The 27,251-nt window shown below is 39.9% G+C and overlaps 1 protein-coding gene across 9 annotated transcripts in view; it reads right to left on the bottom strand.

Moving 5' to 3' along the window:
• Positions 1 to 27,251, bottom strand: part of LOC132389065 (centrosomal protein of 128 kDa) — a 611,990-nt gene that overhangs the window by 150,524 nt on the left and 434,215 nt on the right. Inside the window, exon 18 of one of the 9 annotated variants that reach the window (XM_059961540.1) lies at positions 24,085 to 24,227. The exons of the other annotated variants lie outside the window; for them this stretch is intronic. Coding sequence (XP_059817523.1) covers positions 24,166 to 24,227 — 62 coding nt within the window. The 3' untranslated portion in view covers positions 24,085 to 24,165. Of the gene's footprint in view, positions 1 to 24,084; positions 24,228 to 27,251 lie in introns of those variants that run through there. 9 annotated transcript variants of the gene reach the window in all.

Genomic DNA, 27,251 nt, shown 5'->3' with positions numbered 1-27,251 from the left:
TAAACCTGAGGGTCAATTTCACTCAACTACTCAACTTCACTTTCCCATCGCTAAATTGTTCCCATAACTCTCAAGGACTCTTCAACTCATGCTCTCGATATTTACTGCTCATTTGTATATTATTATTATTTTCTTTTTTTCTCTTTCTTTTTGTATTTGCACAGTTTATTGTTTATTTTTTCCGCATTGGTTGATTGTCTGTCCAATTGGGTGTGGGCTTTGACTGATTCTATTGTGTTTCTTGTATGTACTGTGATTGCCCAGTAAATGAACCTCAGAGTGTACTTTGATAATACATTTACTTTGGACAAAGCAAAATTAAGTTAGAACTTTGGGACAAAGGTTTCTAAAGTCTTACAATCATAGAGCATAGAACAATACATTACAGGGACTGGCAGTTTTGACCACAAAGCTGTTACGAACCCTTCCTTACTTCAGTCCTAAATGGGCTTTAACTGAGACTGTGCTCTCTGGTCCTACATTCTCCCATGTGGGAATCATTCTCCCTGCATTCACCCTGTCAAGCCCCTCAGACAGTACAGCAGGACAGCAGATATCTCCAGCAACCCAGCTTCAATCTTGAGTACTTTGTACAGTCTCCATGGGTTTTCCAAATGAGTGCTCCAGATTCCTCCCGTATAGTAAAAGTGTGCTGGTTTATAGGTTAAGTGGCCGCTACAAGATGTAGTTAAGTCGGTGGTAGGAGGAGGAGGATCTTACAAACATACAAGGCAGAATAGGGAATAGACAAATCAATGGATTAAACAGATTCCTGTAGGCGCCAGCATGGATTTAAAGGGCCAAAAGGTCTCATTCTATGTCCTTCAGGAAAATGAGAAATAAAAATTATGTATTATTAATAAAATAAGCTCTCTTTCTATGCTCCAGTGAACACAGATCCAGTCTGTTCAATATTTCTCATAAAACAATCCCTCACATTAGAGTTCATTGAAGTGAATGTTTTTTGAACTGACTTCAATGATAATTTATTATTGGCTCATTCTTTGTTTATTATTGCCATATGCACCAAGATACAATGAAAAGTGTTTGCTTTGTGACCATGCCACGCAACCTCCACCTTAAATAGACCCAATAACTAGGCCGCAGAGTCAACATCTTCGGGTTAAAGAAATTCCTCATTTATGTTTTAAAGTGCCATTCTTGGATTCTGAATGTGACTCTGAAACATTGAAACACAGTGAAATGTGTTGTTTGTGTCAATGGCTAAATAGTCTGAGATGTGATTTGACACTATAAAATGTTACACTAACTGCCACACTAACATGCCATCCTTTCCTGAATACCTGCTGAACTTGAATGCTGGCTTTCAGTATTTTATTAAATTAAAAAGGAAACAGAATACAGAATATGCAGTGCAGGCAGACAAATAAAGTGCAAGGGCTTCTGCAAGATAAACTGGGAGTCCGAGAGTTCAAATATTAGCATATGATGTCCGTTCAAGAATCTGATAGAACGAGTAGTCTTTGGGGTACTGCAAGTCTGTGTCTTCATTGATGCTTTGCTGCATGCTCGAGTGCTCGGTGAGGGGTGCCAATGTTTTTGCTGGTGGGGGGGGGGGGAGTCATTGCTTTTCCTGCACTTTATGCATGGGAGGGAGGAGTTGGGGGAGGGCTTTAGGGTTCTAACAGTTAACTGTTATTCATTCTTTGGGGCACTTCTCTGTTTTCATGGATGCTTGCAAAGAAAGAGAATTTCAGGATGTACATTGTATACATTTCTCTGACATTAAATGTACCTATTGAAACCTAATGAGAAGCTGCCCTTGATCTGGCAGTACATGCTCTCAACCTTTTATACTGTCCAGATAAAGGGACCAAAATTGTATGATTCAAATTGTGGCCTCTCTGGTTCCTTGTACAAGTGCAAGTCTTCTCTAACTTTATAGACCAAACCCCTTGAAATAAAAAGCAACATGCCACTGAAAATAAAGATTAGCTTTATTTATCACATGTACATCAAAACCATAAGACCATAAGACATTGTAGTCGAATTAGGTAATTCAGCCTATTCAGTCTGTTCCGCTATTCTATCATGGCTAATTTATTATCCCTCTCAACCCCATTCTCCTGCCATCTCCTCATAACCTTTGACATCCTTACTAATCAAGAACTTAATAACTTGGCCACAGAATCACCACCTTCTGGCTAAAGAAATTCCTTCTCATCTCTGTCCTTGTATTCTGAGGGTGACTCTGAAATATCATTTATGTCACCTGCCAAACAGTCCAAGATGTGCTTTGGCACTGTAAAGTGTTACAAGGATTGCTGTGTTACCATGCCACCCTTTGCTGATTATCCGCTGAACTTGAGTATTGGCTTTTTTGTATTTTATGATGTGGAAATCCAAAACTCTTGGACTTCAGGTTTTTTTTCCATTTTGACAACAAGATTTACAGGGGATCTAAGGAGGATTTTTTTTTCACTTAGAGGTGATTGAGTACTGAGAGGAGCTGCTTCAGTTGGCAGAGGCGCATACAACATTCAACAGGTACTCAGAAGAAGACCTTCCCCCACCATCAATGACATTTTCAAAAGGTAATGTCTCAAGAAAGTAGTATCTATCATGAAGGACCCTCACCATCCAGTATATGCACTCTTCTAATTTGCTGAACTCCCCCAACACCCAAATCTAATTTTGGTAAATGTTTCGATGTGTCCATTTTTGTTCTCATAGTATAAAATGTTGAAGTCATGCACCCTCCACTGGCTAAGCCTTCCAGATCTCAATCCCCAGAGAAAGATGCTGACAGCTTCCCAACTCTGTCTCTGAATATATTACCAAACTAGGGGGACATGTTAACAAACCAGCGAGGCACATGGATGAAAGAAAAATGAGGAGCTACATGGGAAGGAAGGGTTAGATTGATCTTGGAGTAGGTTTTAAGAATGTCACAACATACTGAGCTTAAGTTCCTATACTGTGCTTTGTTTTTCTATACTCTGTATCTGTAGGAGTGTACCTGCTGGTGTAGGTCTAAAACAATGAGAGCAGCTGAAAATTCTGCACTCCATTCTATTGGAAGACCACGGAGGCAATAAAATTGGCACAGTGCAAACTCCTTTGGATTACTACACATACAAGAACAAATCTGACGACGGGATAAATTATGAACAATCCAGCTGAACCAGAAAACAAGACATTAACAATGGGGATACCTCATATAACAAAGGGATTGGAGTGGAATAGATAGCAACCAAGAAGATCTGAGTGGTTAAGCAATTGAAGGGGGTGGAAATGAGGTCTCATGCACACAGAGACAAAACCAAATGTTCTGTTTAGGGCAAAGGTCCAGTATTCAAGTTGTAAGTTGAGAGGCTGGATAACTCATGAAAGAGAGATCATATCATCATTTAAGAAGAAAGTAATTGGAATTGAAATTGGTTTATTATTGTCACATGTACCAAGATACAGTGAAGAGCTTGCCTTATACACTGTTCATGCAGATCAATTAATTACACAGTGCATTGAGGTAGAACAAGATAAAACAATAACAATGTAGAATAAAGTGTAACAGCTACAGAGAAAGTGTGGTGCAGGCAAATGATAAGGTACAAGATCGTGAGAAGGTAGATGATAAAGTCAAGAGCCCATCTCATCGTGCTAGGAAATGTGCTTTCAAGCTGTTGTACCTTTTGCATGATGGGAGTAGGAAGAAGAGAGAATGTTCGGAGTGTGCGGAGTTGTTGATTATGCTGGGTTCTTTATTAAGGCAGTGGGAGGTGCAGACAGATAAGTATATGTTGGGTACAGCTATTACAGCTCAGAATGTTCTGGGGTTTAGAGTTCAATTCCAGTGTCATTCTGTAAAGAGTTTCTGTAAGTCCTCCCGTGGAATGCATGAGTTTTCTCTGGGTGCTCCAGTTTCCTCTCAAAGTCCAAAGTTGTATTAGGTCGATTAATTGATCATTGTAAATTATCCCATGATAAGGTCTTTATACATCTTTAGAAAGAGGAGACATAGGGTCAGAGAATGTTGCATCTTTGTGGGTGGAGTTAAGAAACTGCAAGGGTGAAAAAACATTATGGAATCATACAGAGGCCTTGAAATAGTAGTGACAATGTGGGGTTGAGATTGGAAAGAAAGCTGGAAAAGGAAGGTAATAAGGGTAATGTCACAATTGTAAAGGGGGACTTCAATATTCAAGGGGCTGGTAAAATCAGGCTGGCGTCAGATCGCAAGAAAGGGAATTTGCTAATACCTATGAGATGTCTTTTAGAGCCTACTAGGGGAAAAGATATCTTAAATTGGGTGTTGAGCAATAACCTAGATCTTAATAGTGAGCTTAACATAAAGGAACCATTAGGAGGCAGAGATCATAATATGATTGAAATCATACTGCAATTTGAGAGGGAGAAGCATAAGTCAATTACAGAGGCATGAGAGAAGAGCTTGCCCAGGTAGATTGGAAGAGGATACTGGCAGGGATGATGGCAGAGCAGAGATGATTAAGGTTTCTAGGAATAGTTCACAAGGCACAGGATAGATATGTCCCACAGAAGTAGTTCTCAAATAGCAGGGGGAGGCAACAACAGCTGATAAGGGAAGTTAAGGACTGCATAAAGCAAAGGGAAGGACATATAAGGTAGCAAAAGTGAGTGGGAAGCTGGATGATTGGGAAGCTTTTAAAATCCAACAAAAGGCAACTAAAAAAGCTATATGAAGGGAAGAGATGAAATATGAGGGCAAACTAGCCAATAATATAAAGTAGGATACTATAAGTTTTTTAGTTATATAAAGAGGAAAAAGGGAGGTGAGAGTTGATATTGAACCACTGGAAAATGATGCTGGTGAGGTAGTAATGGGAGACAAAGAAATGGAAGATGAACATAATAAGTACTTTGCATGTCTTCACTGTGGAAGACACTCGCATTGTACCAGAGGTCCGTGACTGTCAGGGAGCAAAAGTGAGTGCCATTGCTATTACAAGGAAAATGTGTTAGGCAAACTCAAAGGTCTTAAAGTGGATAAGTCACCTGGACCAGCTGGACTATATCCCAGAGTCCTGAGAGAGGTTGCTGAAGAGGTAACAGATGCATTGGTTATGATCTTTCAAGAATCACTCGATTCTAACATGATCCTGGAAGATTGCAAGTGTCATTCCACTCTTTAAGAAGGGAGGAAGGCAAAAGAAAGGAAATTATAGGCTAGTTAGCCTAACCACAGTCGTTGGGAAAGTGTTGGAGTCTGTTATTAAGGATGAGGTTTCAGGTACTTGGAGACTAATGACAAAATGAGTCAAAGTCAGCATGGCTTCATAAAGGGAAATCTTGCCTGACAAATCTATTAGAGTTCCTTGAGGAAGTAACAAGCAAGGTGGACAAAGGAAAGGCAGTGGATGTCATTTACAGTACATGTCAGAAGTCATTTGATAAGGTGCCACACATGAGGCTGCTTAACAATATAAAATCTTATGGCATTACAGGAAAGATACTGGCATGGATAGAAGAATGGCTAACAGGCAAGAGGCAGCGAGTGGGAATAAAGGGGGCCTTTTCTCGTTGGCTGTTAGCAACTAGTGGTGTTCCTCAGGGGTCAGTAATGGGTCTGCTACTTTTCACATTGTTTGTCAACACTTTGGATAATGGAATTGATGGCTTTGTGCAAACTTTGCGGATGATACAAAGATAGATGGAGTGGTAGATAGTGCTGAGAAAGCAAAGCAAATGTGGCAGGACTTAAACTAATTGGAAGACTGGGCAATAAAGTGTTAGATGGAATATAGTGTTAGGAAATGTACGGTAATACATTTTGGTAAAAGGAACAATAGTGCAGACTATTATCTAAATAAGCAGAAATATTCAAACATCAGTGGTGCAGTGTGACTTAAGAGTCCTCGTGCAAGACTCCCAGAAGGTTAATTTACAGGTTGAGTCTGTGGTAAAGAAGGCAAATGCAATGTTGGCATTTATTTCAAGGAGAATAGAATATAAAAACATGGAGATAATGCTGGTCCTTTATAAGATACTAGTCAGGCCATACTTGGAGTGTTGTCAACAGTTTTGGGCCCCATATCTCAGAAAGGACGTGCTGTCATTGGAGAGAGTCCAGAGGAGATTCACAAGGATGATTCCAGGAATGAATGGGGTTAACACAGGAGGAGTGTTTGGCACCTTTGGACCTGTACTCACTGGAACGTAGAAGAATGCTGGTGAATCTCATTGAAACCCACCAAATGTTGAAAGGACTAGATAGGGTGAATGTGCAGAGGAAGTTTCCTATGGTGGGGGTATCGAGAACTAGAAGGGCACAGCCTCAAAATTGCGGGGCGACCTTTTAGAACAGAGATAAGGAGCAAATTTTTTAGCCAGAGAGTGGGAAACAGTGGATTGCTCTTCCATGGACTGCGGTGAAGGCCAAGTACTTGGGTATATTTAAAGTGGAAGTTGATAGTTTCCTGATTGGTCAGAACTTCAAAGGAAATGGCGAGAGGCAGGTGCATGGGGATGACTGGAATCCAGGATCAGCCATGATGGAATGGCAGAGCAGACTCTATGGCAGGCATGGGCAAACTACGGCCCGGGGGCCATATGCGGCCCATTAAGCTTTTTAATCCGGCCCGCAGAACTTGATGAAATTATATTAATAAACCTTGTTAACGTTTTTTTCCCTGCAATTCTGGCGCACTCTATATACATTGACCTTTGTTGAGGTGCAGCGTATTACTCCACATTTGCGCTTTACTCTTTGTTCGGCTCGACCTATTTGTGTGAACAGGCGTTCAGCGTCATGAACATCAACAAAGCCAGCCGCAGATCCAAGTTAACTGAACAACACCTCAGATCCATCCTGAGAATCGCCACAACAAAACTAAATCCAGACTTTGATGCGCTGGCTAAAAAGGGAGACCAACAACCCTGTTCCCACTGAAATTAAAAATAAGTTTCTTCGTTGTATTATGTAAAAAATGCATTTGAAAATATTTTTTTCAATAAGCCTTACATGTTACATGTCATTTCTGTTAAGTGATGGACATGAGTAGTGCGCAGGTGCACGTACGTTCTCAAAATAAAAAATGCGCTCCAGATCAAATAACGCGCTCCGCATACTGGCGCGCTGTCACTGTTTTGTCCTTGTGCTGGTCGTTGTTGAGTTTTGGCATAGGGGACAATTGAATAAGAAGGAGCAGGAGAAGTAGACCTGCATCTCCTACCGTTTTTGAAATAAAGACAGTCAGGAGGAGAGTGATGATGATAATATCTTGAAGGATAACAGAATTCTCAGTGCTTTAAAATAATAACTGTTACTATTAAAAAAAGCTGTATTTTATTCATTTAATTTTCAGTGTTTTAAAAGCCATTTCAATAAATAGCTAAATACCATGGGACTTCAAAGACAGATATTTTGTTGTAATGCATTTGTTCATTTTCAATTGAAATTAAAGCACATGCTTTCTACATATCCCATGATATTTTATTTTCTCTTATGAGGTGTATTACCAAAACACTCCGTCCATCTGCTCCTAGTCCGGCCCCCCTGTCAAATTTTAGAACCCTTTGTGGCCCACAAGTCAAAAAGTTTGCCCACCCCTGCTCTATGGGCTGAATCGCCTGATTCTGCTCCTGTATCTTATGGTCTCATGGTCTAAGGTTACTGGTAATCAGGGCTGTGGGGTTGCTGGCAAACTTACATAAAAGCAGAAGAGGATTGGGTAACTGGAGGACAAATACCCACCACAAAATACAGAGCAACTGTTCCATAGACGGATGCCATTGAGCTGTTGGAATCAACTTCCACTCTGATCCAGCAAATATCACATCTCTGCTCTCTCCCCACAATGTTGCAAATTCTTTCTTTTTCAAAATCTTATCCAGCTCCCTTGTAAATGCGACAAATTATATGCATTTGGGTGGTATGCGTCTGCATTTGACAGTGGTAGAGGTAATTGAATTTGTCTCTACCACTATTGCAGACAAATACCACTCAATATTTTAAAAAAATACTTATATTCATTTTGAACTCTTTTGGCAATCACGTTCATTGCACATCTGCCTAATTCTAACCTGCTGTTCAATGGGAACTGTTTCTCCTTAACCACTTGTCACTATCCTCTATGACTTTAAATCTCTATCAGACCTCTGTGCAGTGATAGTAATTTCAATTGTGTAGGAATATCCTTTTTAAACATTCATAAACACACCTTAAAGGCATTTTAATTTTATTATTCTGCTCATATAAACTCACTGTAATAGATTTTCCGATTTAGCAAATTACACACATTCTTTCACAATCTAAGAGCCAAATGCAATCAAAAATCTTTATCTCCGACAGAATAGGCTGCCATGTCCAGTATTCTTAAAGTAAAAAGATTAATTTACCATTTTCTTTTGCAGTTTACCATAAATTATAATTTAGAAACAAAATGGGTTGCCCTATGTTACACAACAATCAGGAGAAAGAAATATCTCCAAAAAAAAAACCTGCATCAACAATGGATTTACTGGCACAGTTTAGTAGTTATGAAGGCTGCCAGATATAAATGTTCCCTGGCCTAAATGACACATTGAACATTTTCTTCTCTAAGCAGGTGATCTACAAAGCAGGCTCCATCTTTTTTTCCCAGAAGCGAAATTGCATTAAGCAAAAGCTAACAGTGCATGGCAGCAAGAACCAATGAGTGCACAAAAACAACAGCAAGCACAAAGATAAGATTAAGTAAATTCAAAGATACTTGTTTCTGCAAATAAATTTGTTACAAGCTAATTTAATTTAAGGGAGTGTCTGAGTAGTGGCAGGAATGTAACTCCTCTCAGTGCATAAAGTATAGGTCCTTGACTGGCTTACAACAGCCATTGAGGTATCCTTTGATTGAAACACAACGATTTTCTTTTAATTACCTGTTGGTACATAAAGCCAATGAAACCACTTAAGAGGATTTGCTGAGATTGTAATTACAGAGGAAGCTTACAGCCAGCAATATGATAAAATGATTCTATTTACAGGAGCTGAGGAATTAAAGCCAAGCTTTGTATGATCAACATTTCTTTCTATTTCATGCCAAGTGAATGAGCCGGTCAAACAAACGACTGGGAACAATAACACTTAGGAGACCAAGTAGACTGCATAAGGGGCATAGTTTGGATGAATCCAGTCTTTTTTCCAAGGAAAGGGAGTCAAAAACTAGAGGGCATAGGTTTAAAAGATGAGAGGAAAAAGACTTATAAGAGAGCTGAGGGGCAACTTTCAAACACAGTGGGTATTTGGAATAAGCTGCCAGAGAACATGGTTGACGTGGGTATAATAACAACATATAAAAGACACTTAGGTACATAGATAGTAAAGGCTCAGAGAGATATAAGCCAAATGCAGGCAACTGGGGACTAGCTTAGATGAGAACATGGACAAGTTGGGCCGAAAGGCTTGCTCTCTAACTGTATCACTCTATGGTTTTAAAGCTACCATCATCAGCATTCTCACTTCAGACCCTCAAACAAGTCCATTCCTCTTCACAACCACTGTCTGAGACCGAATTAGTCTGTTTACAACATTATTGATTGTGAACTGATCTGGCCACACATTTGTTCATCGCAAAAGACATTTATTTTTACTTCTTTTTTTAAGATTAAGATTGGCTTTATTTGACAGACAAGCAACATAAAATACACTGAAATATGTTATTTGTGCCAAATAAAATCAACGCGGATTGTGCTGGGAGCAGCCCACAAGTATTGCAATGCTTCCACCACCAACATAGTATGTCTAGAACTTACTAATGCTAACCATACGTCTTTGAAAGCAGAGCACCTGGGGGAAGCCCATGCAGTCACAGGAGAATGTACAAACCCCTAACAGACTGCAGCAGGAATCGAACTCTGATTGGTGATCACTGGTGCTGTAAAGTAATTGCACTAACTGTTACACTACTGTGTACCCGCCCATTCTATAATATTGTCCACTTTTCTCTCTATTGGCTTCTGGTTTAAAGTTCAAAGTAAATTTATCATCGAAGCACATAAAAGTCACCATATACTGCTTTGAGATCCATTTTCTTGCAGACATTTACAGTAAAATAATGACATGCACTGAAATTTATGAAAAACTATACACAAACACTGACAAACAACAGAAGTGCAAAAGAAGCAAATAGTGCAATAAAAAAATAAATAATACTGAGGATGTGAGTTGTCAAATCCTTGAAAGTAGGTCCATAGGCTGTGGAGTCAGTTCAGGGTTGAGGCGAGTGAAGTTATCCATGCTGATTCAGGAGCCTGATGGTTGGAGGGTAGTAACTACTCCTGAACCTGGTAGTGTGAGACCTCAGGCTCCTGTAGCTCCTGTCTGATGGTAGTAGCAAGAAGAGATGGCCTGGATTGTGGGGGCATTATCCTTGATGATGGACATTATCCCAGTCCATATACTGTGTGCCAGTCACCACATGCAATCATCAGATGAAGTTAATTTGAGGCATTCACATTAGAACAGAGAAATACAATAGAACCAATAATAAATGACACACAAAGACTGATAACTGATGTGTAAAAGAAGAAAAGCTATTGAAATTTTAAAATAAATAAATAATATTAAGAAGGTGAGTTATGTAGTCCTTGAAAGTGAGTCCATAGGTTGTGGAATCATTAAATCCTAGCTGTTTGACAAAGATAAGAAATGACTGTCCTAATTATTCATGAAGCTGCATCTCGGACTTTGATAATCCTTAAGAAATACTTTGGATCTTGTTATTCCATTACACGTTCTACATATAGGGAAAATATTACAACTGTAAAGGACATAGAACACAGCACAGTACAGCACAATATAGGCCCTGCAGCCCACAATGCTGTGCCAACATTTTAACCTACACTAAGACCAGACTAGTTCTTTCCTCTCACAAAGCCCTCCATATTTCTTCCATCCATGTGCCCACCTAAGAGTCCATTAAATGTTCCTCACCTCCCTTTTCTTGGGGCTGCTTAATGCTAAAACTTAGATGGGTTTTCACTGGACAGTTTACTGAAGTCTTAACTAAACTCTTTTACTTTGGAGAACAAAAAATAAAAGCCCCATGTATGTTCTTATTTCAAGTTGTTTTACTATTTATAATCAGACTTGTTACAAGTCTGTGACTTACCAATTAATGTCGTGGTAATAGTCAGTTACTGCACAATACACAGACATCTGCTTCAAATAAAAACTCAGAAGTGGTGAAATCGCTAGATAGATACTGGTGTCAGAAATAGTTCTTAAATCAAGAAATAATTACAACAAAATAAAATGACCGATAAAGAATTGCAAACACAAAATCGGATTTTAGTTATACATCAGTTTTCATTTTGAGACTACTAATTGATAATCTGACACTGGAAAATACATTTTAATTAATGATTTGTCCTGATGAGTCAATAAGCAATTACTCTAATGGATCCGTACTGGTCTGTTGAACAATTCAGGGAATTGAAAAGATCTGTACTTAGTTCAGAATAGTATGCCTTAAGCAAAGCTTATTAAGCATGAAACAGTTCACATCACAGACAGTACCCTGCTTGAGCAGTAAAAATTCACAAGTAATAACTGCACAGCAGGTAAATCAGCATCTGGATGAGAATAAAATGCATTGCACAGGTAGGAGACATTTTACTCACAATGGGAATATGTGGGAAGATATGAGAAATTAAATCAAATAGTAACTGTTCTTCTGAATCTTAATTCAATGTATTTAACATTGTGACACAACAATAATAAGATCATACTTTCACAGTATCCCATCTTGCCAAGGATCCCAACGGTTGCATCAAGATGGAATCTGTGGTGGTAGAGCCTATGCATTTGAGTCTGTGAGGATGTCCTTCACTGCTGTCATGACTAAAGGTGGGTGCTAACTAAGAGTCATAAAGCAATACAGGGTCTTTAGCCCGACAAGTCCACACCAACCACAATGCCTCTCAGCCAGTACCAATTTTCTGCATTCAGCCCATACCCCTCAAAGTCCCTCCCCTCCATGTACATATCCAAGTGCTTCTTAAATGATACTATTGTACCTGACTCAACTAATTTCACAGATTCACCACCCTCTGATTAAATAAATTCCTCATCATCTCTGTCCTAAAGGGACATCCTTATTTCTGAGGCTGTTCCCTGTGGTCCTAGACTCTTCCACAATTGGAAACATCGTCTCAACACCCACTTTATCTAGACTTTTTAATATTCAATAGACTTCAATGAGATCCCCCATATTCTTCTAAACACCAGTGAGTACAGGTCCAGAGCCATTATACCATTTCATTCTCATGAACCTCCTCTGGAAACTCTCCAATACCAGCACATCCTTTCTTAGATAAGGGGCCCGAGTATGGCTTCACTAATAACTTCCATAAGTGTGGACACAATGTCCAACTCCTGTACTCAATGTCCTCATCATGCCCTACTTGATGACTTTGAACACAAAAATATCCTGTGTGTTGACATGCAGTCAAAGGAGCGGCCACCACAATCAATGCCACTGTCACAGCCATCCCACTATCTCATCGCACTCCCCACGTTCCTCCCTACCCACCCCAAAACTGAAAAAGTCAGTTGCCTTCAACAGAACACAAAGGGTTACTTTCGTTTCAACTCTGACGTGGAGTCAACTTGCACTAGAGCTGGTCTGTATGCTTAGAGTTAGTGATTAACACATTCCAATACAAACAGATGAGATTGTGGGGGTCAAGGATAGCTCCATAGAAATCTTACAGCTATAAAATTCCATTTATTGTACAACCCAGATGCAAATTTACCTTTTGTGTGAAGTAAGTTGGTTTCTACGTGCCAAGATTTAAAGTCTGCAGCACAGAAGGGGATTTGCAATGTGTCAGTCTAAACTCCAAACAAATGTTACCACTTGCTAACACTGCACTAAGCAAATTCAACGCTTGTACCTAAATGGTAATTGATACCACATACCCCTTCAACAGAATCAGAGCAGACTTGATTAAATAATCTCAAGAAACAATGCTTCTAAATCATCAACATTCAACGGGTAATGACATTTTATGACACCAGTCTAGCTCTGCAGGCTGTTCTGTCTTCCTCACTTCTCCGAGCCTCTTCACCTTTACGTGGCAGAGGGACTTGTGAGTTCCTGTGATCCCGAGAGCGATGACTTATGACGCTTAGCTCTGGATCAGGTCACTGAAGGCTGCAAGGAGGAGGTTCCAGACAACCATCAACTCAAACAAGAGCTCGACAGCGGAGCTGGCGCAAGATGATGACACATCACAATGGCAGTGAAGCTGGAGGAATGCTCCAGCAGTGAAGTGTCCCCAATCATCTTGCATTCCATGCCACTGGATGCTGATGCTGATCTGTCAAGAACCATATGGTAACTGCCATGTTAGCCTCCCCAAGTTAAACAACGTTCTACACAGGTTTCTCCATTAAGGGAATAGATAATCCCTTAGATCATACTTCACTTGAGTGATCACACATGCAGTCTTCCTCAGGGGATATCAAATTAAGAGTTCAACAATGATGTCTACCACACACAGTGTGGAATTGAACACAGACCTAGAAAAGCAAATTCTTTCAGCTTCTTCCTTGCACTCATACTTCTTCAGCGTGAGGTGGATGAATATAAGATTTGTTGACAAAAAACGATCTCTCTATCCACTCATGACTGGTACCACAAACAGTTGTCAGATCTCATGGAGAAATGCAGTCAATGATCACAAACTGAACTTTGAACTTTGTCAGGTCCCAGATGATGCCCTAGCCACATCTACAGTCAGCCCTCCTTATCCACAGATTCCGCATGCGTGGATCAGGAAAACCTGGAAGTTCTCTCTCTCCAGCACTTGTTGTTTGAGCATGTACAGACCATATTTTTCTTGTCATTTTTCCCTAAACAATACAGTATAACAACTATTTACATAGTGTTTACATTGTATAAGGTTTTATAAGTAATCTAGAGATGATTTAAAAGTACAGGCAGTCCCTGGGTTATGAACGAATTCCGTTCCTGAGTCCGTCTTCAGTCAGATTTGAAGTCAGAACAGGTACATCTGCTATTATATTGCCTCAGTTAATAAAACGTTTGTCTTAGTGTATAGTATATATTTTACCTTTCTATGCATATAAAACACTTAAGAAACATATGTATTTCAATAATTAAACCACTGCATTGCTTAGTAATAATTGTACCTTTCATCGGGGCTGGGCCTTTCACATGCTCCATTAAATTTCTTCCAATCATTGACCTACTGTAGTCTAACGCTTTTCCAATGACCGTTGGCATTTCACCTCTTTCCAATCACTTTATACTTCCATTTTATTCATTTTATTTTCAATCGTGATCGTGATAATTTTCGTGAACAGAAACCCTGAGGATTCAGAGCTGCGCCAGGTCCTAAAGACCACCGCACTGCTACATGTTAAATAAAGTCCAGTGTTCCTCTGGGTCCTAAAGACCACCACATTCAGACAGGTTAAATTAGAGACTTGAACATCCGTGTTTTTTGGTATCCGCGGGGGGGGGGGGGGTGTCCCAGAAACAATCCCCCACGGATAAGGAGGGCCAACTGTACATGTTTACAGATGAACCACAGTAGTGGGCCATATCTCATATGATGATCTGTGGATAGCCAGACCCAGGGCTGAAATGGCTAACAAGAGAGGGCATATTTTTAAGGTGGTTGAAAGTCGGTACAGAGGGGATGTCGGGGCAAGTTTTTCCAGTGTTGGATGCATGGGATGCACTGCCAGCAACAGTGGTGGAAGCAGGTCTTTTAAGAGACTTTAAGAGACTCTGAAATAGGTACATTAAGCTTAGAAAAATAGAGGGCTATGTGGTAGGGAAATTTTCTAGAGTATGTTACATGATTGGCACAACATTATGGGCTAAAAGGCCTGTAATATGCTGTAGGTGTCTATGTTCTATGAGTCAGAGCATAGGAAAGAGATAGCACACTTGGTGTCATGGTGTCACAACAATATCAACAAAACAAGAGTTAGTCATTGACTTCAGGAATGAGGGTGGGTGGGAGGGTGATGCACATCCTCCTGCTTACATCAACATTGCTGACGCTGAGATTGTTGAGAACTTCAGATTCCTAAGTCAGATCAGAAATACTTCCACCCTCCATCCACTTCATCAAGAAGCTGAAGAAACTTAGCATGTCCCCTTTGACCCTCACCCATTTTTTAATCAATGCACCACAGAAAGCATCCTATCCAGATGCATCACAGCTCACAACAGCAGCTGCTTTGTCTGTAACTACAGGGAGCTGTGGATTCAGTTTAGCACGTCATTGAATTCATCCTCCTCCCTCTAGACCCCTCTACAAACTCTTGCTGCCTTGGTAAAGCAGCCTGCATAATCAAAGTCCCCATCGACCCCAGAATATTCCTCTTTTGCCCCCCTCCATTGGGCAGAAGATACAAAAGCCTGAAAGCACATACCACCATACTCAAGGACAACTTCTACCCCACTGCCATAAATATATTGGACAGTTCCCTAGTACAACAAGATGGACTCTTGCCTTCACATTATACCTAGTTATAGCCTTGCACTTTATTGACTACCTGCACTGTACTTCCTCTGTAACATATTATTTTGCTTATTGTTTTCCCTTCTACAACCACCTCAATGCATTTCTGTAATGAACCAATCTGTATGAAGAGTGAGCAAAACAAGTTTTAAAACTGTACCTCTGTACATATGAGAATAATAAACATTCACAATTTAATTTTAACTTTAAGCTTACTAAAGTTTCTTATCCCACCACTCACACTGCTCATTTATCTCAAGAACATATCAAACCTTTAGTAGTAAAACAATTTATTTTGAATTTCCATTTTAATCCATTAGTGTGCATAAATCCTGTATGTGAGGGGTATGTGTACAAATCATTATGTATTGGACTAAGTAGCAGTGATACCACAGTTCAAACAGCTATGTTGCCACTGCAGGCATCAGAATACAAGTGAATGATGAGAATTCATTGCAATCAATGCTGGCACTGACACAGAGCCCATCAACATTGATTTTCCTGTTCTTTTTTAGCAGGGATTTCTCAACCGAGATAAAGGCTCAAGCCATTTTGGTTCCAATTCAAACTCCCAACAAAAATTTTCCCGCAGAGATACAGCAGTTAATTTGACATAGGGCCAGAGAAATTTGTACCCCATTTGGTCAGCTGCAATTAAACTGGAGGCTGACAGATCTTTGTAAGCAGAACGCCTTTTTGTACTTGAAATCCAAACTACAATTGTTCCAATAAGAAACAGCATGCAAATATTCAATGCCAAAACATAGGGAGATGAATATGATTAATAAATGTAGGAGATTAATGCTGGTAGCCAATGAAAATCTCAAACCCAATATTGATTGATATTCTTTTACACATGGAAATATTGATGGCAGAATCAAGGCATGTGGCTGAAGTTAAACATAGCACAGTTTATCGTTGTTCAAAAGAGAAAAGCTCACTCAACCTATTCTTATAAGAGATGCTTTCTAATCATCCTGAGAAATCTCCTCTGTACTATCTCTAATGCTTTCACATGCTTCTTATAATGAGGCAACCAGAAATGAAAGCAATACTCTGTGTGATCTAACCAGAGTTTTATAGAACTGCAACATTACAGGAAAGGATCAAGCAAATCTTGACCTAATTTTCTCCATTCCCTTTTTCCCCCCAATGAGATTGGGCACTTGTATAGTAGTAATGAGAAGAGGGTCCTTAATGATGGATGCCACCTCCTGGGGCGCCACCTTTTGAAGATGCTCTCAATGGTTGGGAGGCTGGCGCCCAAGATGGAGGTGGTTTATGGTTTTTTCATAGACACCAAGGTACAATGAAATATTTTGCTCAAGTGAAGCACACAAAGTAGACAGTGCACATGGTAATATTCAATACAGCAAAGAGCACTTATCAACAGAAGGGTGCAAAGATAGTAAATGCAGTCTGAGGTGCTCTAAAATGAAATACTGAAGTTACAATAATATAATAACTGAGAGAGGAGGATTAAGATTCTGACAGTGCAGCAGGATAAGGTGTAGGATCTGGTGATACTGATGCAGAGGCTCCTTGGAAATTGAGAACGAGGCATAAAGCTTGGACATTACAGCCATAGTACAAGCACAAAGAATGGACAAAGAAGACAGGAAGTAAATGGAGTCTTGGTCATCTCATACTCAGACTAGAGATAGCAAGCTCGAGGCATGTTCGAGATGGAGTCACAGAGAGTGGAACGGAAAAAGGAGGAGAGGCAGATCGGGACACACCCACCAAAACCAAGAGCAAGATTTCACCGATCCAAGTGCTGGGCCAATTTAGAAAGGTCAGGTATGGGCCAAAACGTGGCGGCTGGGTTGAAGCCCAGAGCATATTAATGTGACAGGGACCGGGTCCTAATGCAAGGAACGAGCTGATGTTTATATGATTTAAGTGGCAGACTGAATGGATTGAAAAGGCAAGGTGTCAGGAGAAGAGGCAAGTGTCGGGCTGGTTCTATTCGCTGCTCCACGACGTGTACTCCACTCTTCGCTGATGCTGTGGGTCTGCTCCAGATTCCATGTCTGCGGGCTCTACACTATGTGTTAACTCAGGCTGAGACAGTGGGCCTGCTCCGGCTTTGTGTCACCTTTGTTCTAAATGCTATTTGCTTACTTTTATTATATGCACAATTTGTTTTTCTGTTCTCTCTCTGCAGACTGGGTGTTGGTCAGTCTTTTTTTAAATGGGTTCTTTTGGGTTTCTTGTTTTGTGGCTGCCTGTAAGGAGGTGAATCTCAAGGATGAATAATGAATACGTACTCTGATATACTTTGAACTTAGAACTTTGAAAAGGTGGTGCCTTAAGAAGCCAGCATCTACATCAAGGACTCTCACTATCCAGGACATGCCTCTTCTTATTGCTACCATCAAGGAGGTGGTACAGGATCATGAAAATCTACACTCAATGTTTTAGGAACAGCTTCATCCCCTCCATCATCAGAGTTCAGAATAGACAAAGATCCCATGAATACTATTTCACTATTTTGTTCTCTTTTTGCATTAATTATTTAATTTTATAATTATACACTCAGTGGCCACTTTATCAGGCACACCTGTACACTTGCTTATTTATCCAGATATCTAATCAGCCAATCATGTGGCATTATTTCAATGCTTAAAAGCATGCAGACATGGTCAAGAGGTTCAGTAGTTGTTCAGACCAAGTATCAGAATGGGAACGAAAGTGATCTCAGTGACTTTGACTGTGAAGTAATTATTGATGCAAGATGTGGTGGTTTGAGTTTCTCAGAAACTGCTGATCTCCTTGGATTTCATGTACAACAGTCTCTAGAGTTTACAAAGACTGGTGCAAAAAACAAAAAGTAAACATCCGGTAATCAGCAGTTCTGTGGGCAAAAATGTCTTGCTAATGACAGAGGTCAGAGGAGAATGTCCAGACTGGTTCGAGCTGACAGGAATAAACATAAAAAATCTCTAAATACACAGCATATTGAACTTTGAAGTAGGTGGACTACAGCAACAGAAGACCATGAATATACACTCAGTGGTCATTTATTAAATACAGGAGGTAGAAAAATAACAGTTCTACACCTTGATTCAACAGAGGTGATTAGGTGAGGAGTATAACAGCAGTGGGGAAGAAGCTGTTCTCTGGTCTGATGGTCCAGGCTTTCAATTTCTGTATCTTCTCCCAGTAGGTAAAAGAGGGAAAAGGAAAAGGCCAGGGTGAAAGGCATCTTTGAAAATACTATTAGCCTTCTTGAGGCAACACACTGTTAGTTAAGGTGGACTGGATGGACAGAAGTGTCAATGCTGTGATGTACTGGTAGTGTTTAACACGTTCTGCAGGTTCCATCAAACCAGAGTACAGCAGTTGTTCTACCAGGCTGAAGTCCAACCCATTAGGATACTTCCTGGAGCAACAAATGTGATTCCTTTTTAGCTTTTAAATTAAAAGCAAAGGAGTGAGGTCTGCAAATCTCTGTGGGTCAACAGGGGATGTCAAAATCCGGTGTCTGCAGGCCTGAATCCACTGGAGGATGGAAGCTGAATGCCTGTCCTAGGGGTAGGGAACTGTATATGTCCATGGGTAGAAGGTAGGTCTTGTTTTTGCTGTTGTTGTTTTGTTGCTTGGTGTGTTCTTTGTTGCTCTACCAAACAATGTGGGCATGCTATGCTGGCACCATCAAGTGTGTTAGTTGTTAATGCAACTGAACGTATTTTACTGTATGTTTCAATGTACACATGACAAATAAACTTAAATCCTAAAACTGGAATCTTCAATACTGAAGACCTTAAAGTCAAAAATGGAAATAATAAAACAATATGGTTATGTATATTGGAACGCTTAGAAAGAGGAAATTACGATTCTCGGAGATTGTAACAGTAGCTGTGGATTGATGAGATCTACAACTATTGAAGAACTATGGTGTTTAATAAAGCATTGGTCAGGCTGCTAAATGATATGCTTAATGAATGAGATACCCTTCAGCTCCTGCAATTACAATTTCCCAAGAATAAATGAGACCAAAGAACCTACATATAACCATCAGTAAAGCAACATGCAGGATTTCCCGGTGGCCAAACATTTTAATTCTGCTCTCCATTGCATTCTGAGATGTCAGTCCATGGCCCTATCCACTGCCTTGATGAGGCCACTCTAATGTTGGAGGAGCAACAGCTCATATTGCATCAGGGTGACCTTCTATCTGACAGCATGAACAGCAATCTCTCTAACACCAGTAACTTCTCCCACCCTCCCCAATTCTCTCTTTCTTCACTTCCCATTCTGACTCCTCTCCTACCCATTTTCTTCTCTTCATCTGCCCTTCAGCTCCCTCTACTACCCTTCCTCTTTCCCTTTCTCCCATGGGCTATTCTCCTCTATCAGATTCCTTCTTCTTCAGCCCTTTATTTTTCCCAACTGTCATCTCCCAGATTCTCATTTCATCCTCTCTTACCCAACCACTTAACTTCCCCCTAACCTGGTTTCACCTATCATCTGTTAGAAGATGAATCACAGGTTGAATAATGTATACATATTTTGATAATAAATGTACTTTGATCTTTGAACCTGTCAGCTTATACACTTTTCCCTCCTCCCACCTTTTTTTAGCTTCTGTCCCCTTCCTTTTCTGTGCTGATGAACAGTCTCAGCCAAATATCAGCTGTTTATTCCTCTCCAAAGATGCTGCCTGACCTGATGAGTTGCTCCAGCATTTGGTGTGTGTTACCATAAGGAAAGTGAGCAAAATAGAAATCATTTATCTTAAATGGTCTAATTCTGCTGCTATGTATTATGGTTTTGCATTCTCATGAATGTTACAACAACCATGGTGGGATCTCAACGCAGGATGCCGGGTTACTCTATCTATACCTCTTACCGTCTTTAAACCTTTATCATGTTATCTCTCATCCCCCTTAACGCCAAAGAGAAAAGCTCCAGATCAGTCAACATATCCTCATTAGACATGGTCTCCAATTTAGGCAGCATCCTGGTAAATCTCCTCTTTAAAGCTTCCATATCCTTCCAATAGTGAAGGGACCAGAAATGAACACAATACTCCAAGTGTGGTCTAAATAGAGTTTTAAAAAGCTGCAACATTACCTTAAGGCTTTTGAACCCTATCCTCAGTACAATACCATATTACTGTTGACCCAACACTGACAAGGGATACAAACCTTTTTAAAAATGTAAAAGTGTATCTGTTGATATTGAAATAATTTATAATAAATTAAAATCCACAAAGTTCTTATCTTTATAGGCTCCATGAATTGAAGTCTAAAGTCCAACAGATTGCTATAAGGAACAAGCAAGTTACAAAGGCAATAAAAAAAACCCTGTAAAATGTAATACTGCAGTTTCTAAATTAAATTACATAATTAATGATGATAAGTGATTATAATTAGCTTGTAATTGTGTCCAACAATGTGGAAAATTACCCAGGTATGCCCCATCAGTCTACACTGATTCAGCAGGTGATAAAAGGTGTCAATAGCAGCGCACTTAAAAGGAATTCATCCACCAAGAACTGTTCTCCAGCCCCCTGTGTGGGTTTTCCTGAACCACTCTGCACAGTGCTTGTCCAAAAGTAGATTCCTGAGGTGATAGTGAGAGGCTGGCTTGAACATCCAGGCAGTATTTGATAATGTGAGGCCTCAAGGAGCCCTGGGCGAACTGAGGTTGATGAAAACTGAGGGGGACAATATCCACTTACAAAGGAAGGCAGATGATCAATCGCTATCAGTGCCCAGGCCAATGATTTAAATACAGATTCAGATTCATTTATTTATCATGAGTATATTGAAACATACTGTGAAATATATTATTTGCATTAACAACCAACACAGTCTGACATTGTGATGAGGCAGCCCCAGGACAACAGCATTCAGCAGACTCATGAATTCATAGACGTTGGGCCTTCAACTCCATCTGACTCACAGAGACGTACAGACCCAGGCTTCCACAGACTCCCGGACTTCGATCTTCAGTATGGACCCCAGGACTCATGAATGAGGATCCCAAACACTAGACTGCTTCATTAATGACTTTCCATTATGTCCACTGATGTTTGCACATCGTTCAAATTCAGTTGCAAACTCCAAGAAAATAAGGTACTCTATGCTTGCAAGCAACAAGACCAGAGAATATTCAGACAGGAACTAATCAGAAGCAAGTAGTATTCGCTCCAAATGCTCTTGTCATTCAGCTTCCAGTGATTCAACTCTATCGATCTAGTGGACAGCCTAAGACTTTTCACCAGGGTGGAAATGGCTCATATAGGGGTGCACAATTTAAGGTGATTTGAGGAAAGTATAGGGTGTATGTCAGAGGTAGGTTTTTTTGCACAGAGAGTGGTGGGTGTTTGTAACACGCTGCCAGAGATGGTGGTAAAAGCAGATATATTAGGGCCAGTTCAGAGATTCTTAGATAGGACAAGAAAGAAAAACAAATGGAGGGATATGTGGGAGTGAAGAGTTAGATTGATCTTAGATTAGATTAAAAGGTTGGCACATCTCGTGGGCTGAAGGACCTGTACTGTACTGTATTGTTCTATGTCCATTGGACCAGTTAGGTAAATACCGGACTGAAAGAGTGAGTCAGAGATGGGTATCCAGCAGTGTGAGTGACTAACCTTGTGACACTCCAAAGCCTTTCCATCATTCAGGCACAAGTCAGACGTATGATAGAATGGTCTCAATTTGGCTGAGTGGGTAGAGCCCTTCAAGAGGCTCCAGCACAGAGATGAACATCCACTGTAAGTGGCAACTAAACCTCTCCTATGCTCCTTTGATTAGTGGAACACTGGGGCTGCATTGAATCGAGCTTACAAGTACACAGTGGAGAGTACACCAACATGAGAAAACCTGCAGATGCTGGAAATCCAAGCAACACACACTAAATGCCAGAGAAACTCAGCAGGTCAGGCAGCATCTATGGAAATGAGTGAATAGACCTTTCGGGCCAAGACCTTTAACCAGGACTCGTGTATCAGTCCTGAAGAAAGGTCTCGGCCTGAAACATCGACTTGTTTACTCATTTCCACGGTTGCTGCCTGGCCTGCTGAGTTCCTCCAGCATTTTGTGTGCGTCACAATATCCTAACTGGTCGTGTCATGCCCTGGTATGGAAATACCAATACACAGTAACAGAAATGTGGTGGATACAGCCCAGTCCATCACAGGCAAATCCAATGTGTACATTTTCATTGAGCACTGTCACAAGAAATTAAAATCTATCAAGGTCCCTTGCCATCTAGGCCATGCCACCTTCTCACTACAACCATCGGGCAGGAAAAACAAAAGCCTTAGGGCCCACACCACCAGGTTCTGAAACAGTTATTATCCGTAAACTTTACTCACCAAGACTGAACCTATGGACTCACTTTCAAGAACTCCACAACTCATGTTCTCAGTATTTATTTATCTGCAGTTTGACATCTTTTGCATATTGGTTGTTTGTCAGTCTTTGTTTATGTATGTTTTTTGTAGATTCTATTGCATTTCTATATTTTTCCCTGTAAATGCCAGCATGAAAATGATTCTCAAGGTAATATGTACTGACATATACATACTTTGATAATAAATTTACTTTGAACTAAACTTTGAATACCGAACTGATTCCAAAACTCACTTTCAAGAACTCTACAACTCATGTCCTCAACATTATTTAGTACTGATTGATTTATTATTATTATTTGTCTTATTATATTTACCCATTTTGTCTTCTTCTGCACGGTGGTTGTTTGTTCATCTTTGTGCAAAGTTTTTCATTGATTCCATTGTATTTCTTTCTATCTACTGTGAATGCCCCCAAGAAAATGAATCTCAGAGTAGTGTATGGTAGCAGATAGAATACGTACTTTGACTTTAAATTTATTTTGATCTATGAGCTAATGCTACTGGCCAAGACATCTCCAATGGCAGTACCTCTAAAAGCCATGGCTTCTACAGCCAAAAAGTAGAAAAGCTATAGGTGCCGGGGGTATATCACTGCCTCCAACTCCTGTCCACCTTTACTTCATTGTTGCTGGACCTACATCCCGGAAACCCCTACTTAATAATGTTGTGTGGATCCTTTATCACCTGGGCTAAAGGAATGTAAGGAAAGGGCTCACTTGCACATTCTGTAGGGGCACTTAATGACAGGCATGGACTTTGTCAACCTCACCCAGATCATGGATAAAAATCAAATTGAGAAAGAAGGATATGCTTGTAATAACAAAGTAGTGGAAACCAGAGGTCATGTAATCAAAATGCACTTGGAATATTGTGGTTGGTTCCAGTCGCTTCATTATAATAATAGGAAGGATGTGGAAGCTTTAGAGAGTGTGCAAGTGATGCCTAAATTGAAGAGCACATTTGATGAGAATAAATAGTGTGAGCTGGAACTTTTCCCTTTGGAGTGAAGGAGGGTGAGATGACTTGACAGAGTTGAGCAACATGATAAGAGTGATCATAAGATAATAAGAGGGTCATAATTTTAAGCTGATTGGGAAAAATATACAGGGGATACAAAGAACGTGGCAGGTGTGTGGAATGCCCTACCAGAGTTCATGGTAGAAGTAAATACCATATTGATATTTAAGAGACTTTTAGATAGGTACATGGATGATAGAAAAATGGAAGGCTACCTGGGAGTGAAGGGTTAGATTGGTCTTAGAGTAGGTTATGATGTCAACACAAGCATCCTGGGTCAAAGGGCCTTTACTGTGCTATAGTGTCCTTTTTTCCGTATTCTGTATTAAAACTCTAGGAATACATCCAAAATTCAACCCTGGAGAGAAAGAAGAGAAAAAAACTCACAATATGTATTTAAAGGCACTTTTCTCCACCTCGATTCTAAAACATTGAATCAGTGAAACATTCATCATGTTTAACCGCAGTGAGATGCCTATTTCGTTTTTGGGACACATCTGGTGAACAGGTCAGCATGGGGCATATATGGCACTGATTACAGAGGCAGGGCAGCAAGCTGCAGTCAAGAGCTCTCAGCTCTTTATACTTTCCACATACTGCTCATGAGAGAACTCCTTCAATACTGCCAGTAATGTGGAACATCCTTCCAGTGACATTTTTACCAGCACAATTTAAAGAGGCTGAAAAGCCCACATCTTTTACACCTCTGTTTTTTCAAGTTTTTACTCAACTACTGCCTCAGTTGCGGCTTGAAAGAATACTAGATGTGAAATATGCTACTGAGAAGGCGATAATTACTTCAGGACAAGGAGAAAATAATGATAAATTTACGTCCAAATGACATTGCAGATTTTAACAATCACAAAGATGGCAATTTTGATTAAATTTTCTCCATTATTAAGTGAGCTGCTTCATTAAAAATGGCATCGTACCATTCCACTGAAGCAAATACTTGGTAAATTGAAAGGAATTCACCAGAATAATAGATAAGACCACGTTTATACTGGCAAGGGTCCCCGTAGCATAAAGCAGACTTTGACTTCTGTGTCACGGTACATTGACCCTGACATTTCCAGCGAATAGGATCTATTTATCATATTATACTCATGAATGCTAGCAACAGAATGGGTTCCTAGAACAAGAGTTCAGAGAGATCAGACAGATCACACTGTGTACTGTATTGTCTGGTTAGCAATCGCCAACTTACCCACTCTTTAAGAGTCAGGCATCCATTACAATTTATAATAAAAGGGACTATCAAATTTGATGGATGCATCCTCATTACTACCAGTAATCAGTTGCTTCTGCAACTACTAATTAATCATGGAGGACACTTTCAAATTCAGAAAGTATGCCATTGCAATCAGAATTGGTATTGGTTTATTACTGTTATAGACACTGAGATACAGTGAAAAACATAGAACATTACCGCACAGTACAGACCGTTCAGCCCATAATGCTATGCTACCCTTTTAATCTACTCTAACATCAATTTAATCTTTCCCTCCTACATGGCCCTGCATTTTCTATCAGCCATGTGCCTATTTAAGCTTCTTAATTCCTCTAAAGTACCTGCCTCTACCACCACACCTAGCAGGGTGATCCACACACTCACCACTCTGTAAAAAAAATCCTAGTTGGTACTTTCAAATTCAGAAAGAAAGTCAATGGAATTGGAATTGGAAATGGTTTATTATTGTCACATGGACCAAATACAGTGCAAAGCTTGTCTTGCACACAGTTCATACAGATTAGATCATTACACAGTACATCAGATAACACCACATAAAACAAAAACAGAATGTAGAAAAAAGTGCAACAGCTATAAAGAAAGTGCAGTGTATAGAGTCAGAGCACCACAACACAGGAAGAGGGCCTTCAGCCCATTCTACCTGGTTTCATCAACCTGCACCTACCATCCTTGTACCTACCCAGACTTCTCCTAAATGTTGCAAACAAACACACATCCACCATTTCTGTACATCCACCATTTCCGCACTCATACACCCTGAGGGAAGAAGTTACCCCCTCATGATCCTCTTAAATATTTCACCTTTCACCTTCAACTTCTAGTTGAGATTTCAGCTAACCTTAGTGGAAAAAGCCTGCTTATATATACCCTATCTATGCCCCTCATCTATTATGAATACCCTCATTCTACTCCAGGAAATAAAGAGCATGTAAACAATAAAGTGCAAGATCATAACAAGGTAGATTGTGATTCTCTTTGACTTTTGTTAATCTTATTGATTTATAATATTATAGAATGTATTGTATGAAATGATCTCATATTAAGGAAAAAATTGCAATGATCCAGATTTGATTAGGGAGCTTAAAGTAAAGAAAACATTGGGAGGCAGTGATTATAATATGATAGACTTCACCCTGCATTACGAGAGGGAGAAACTAAAGTGAGATGTATCAGTATTACAGTGGAGAAAAGAGAATTACAGGGGCATGAGGGAGGAGCGTGCAAACATTGATTAGAAAGGGACACTAAAAGGGCAAAACAGCAATAGTTGGAGTTTTTGGAAGCAATATGGAAGGATACTTCTTCTTCCAAAAGAAGAAGTATTCTAAAGGCTGGTTGACGCAACCATGGTTGATAAGGAAAGTCAAAGACAGCATAAAAGGAAAAGAGAGGGCATATAATATAGCAAAAGTTAGTGGGATGTTAGTGGATTGGGAAGCTTTTCAAAAAAACAACAGAAGGCAAATAAAAAAGCCATAAGGAGAGGAGCGATGAAATATGAAGGTAAGCTTACCAATAATATAAAATAGGATACCAAAAGATTTTTCAGATATAAAAAGAGTAAAAGAGAAGCACTGGAAAATGTCACTGGTGAGGTAGTAATCAGGGACAAAGAAATGAAAGATTAACTGAATAAGTATTTTGCATCATTCTTCACTGTGGAAGACACTAGAGGTATGACAGAAATTCAAGAATGTCAGGGACCAGAAGTGAGTACAGTTGCAATTAACAAGGAGTAGGTGCTTGGAAATTTGAAAGGTCTGAAGGTTGATGACTCACCTGGACCAGATGGACTACACCCCAGGGGTTTGAAAGAGATGACTGAAGAGATTATGGAGGCATTAGTAATGATCTTTCAAGAATCACTAGATTCTGGAACGGAGGACTGGAAAATTGCAAATGTCACTCCACTCTTTAAGAAGGTAGAGAGGCAGAAAAAAGGAAATTATAGGCCATTTGGTCTGACTTCAGTGATTGGTAATATGTTGGAGTCCATTATTAAGAAGGAGGTTTTGGGGTACTTCGACGCACATGGTAAAATTGGGCAAAGCCAGCATGGTTTCCTTAAGGGGAAATCTTGCTTGGCACATCTGCTAAAATTCTTTAAGGAAATAACAAGCAGAATAGACA

This window comes from Hypanus sabinus, chromosome 2 (genome assembly GCF_030144855.1).
Source record: "Hypanus sabinus isolate sHypSab1 chromosome 2, sHypSab1.hap1, whole genome shotgun sequence".
Classification (NCBI taxonomy): domain Eukaryota; kingdom Metazoa; phylum Chordata; class Chondrichthyes; order Myliobatiformes; family Dasyatidae; genus Hypanus; species Hypanus sabinus.
Note: the sequence above shows the minus strand (reverse complement) of the source record. Positions and strands in the feature narration are given on the sequence as shown.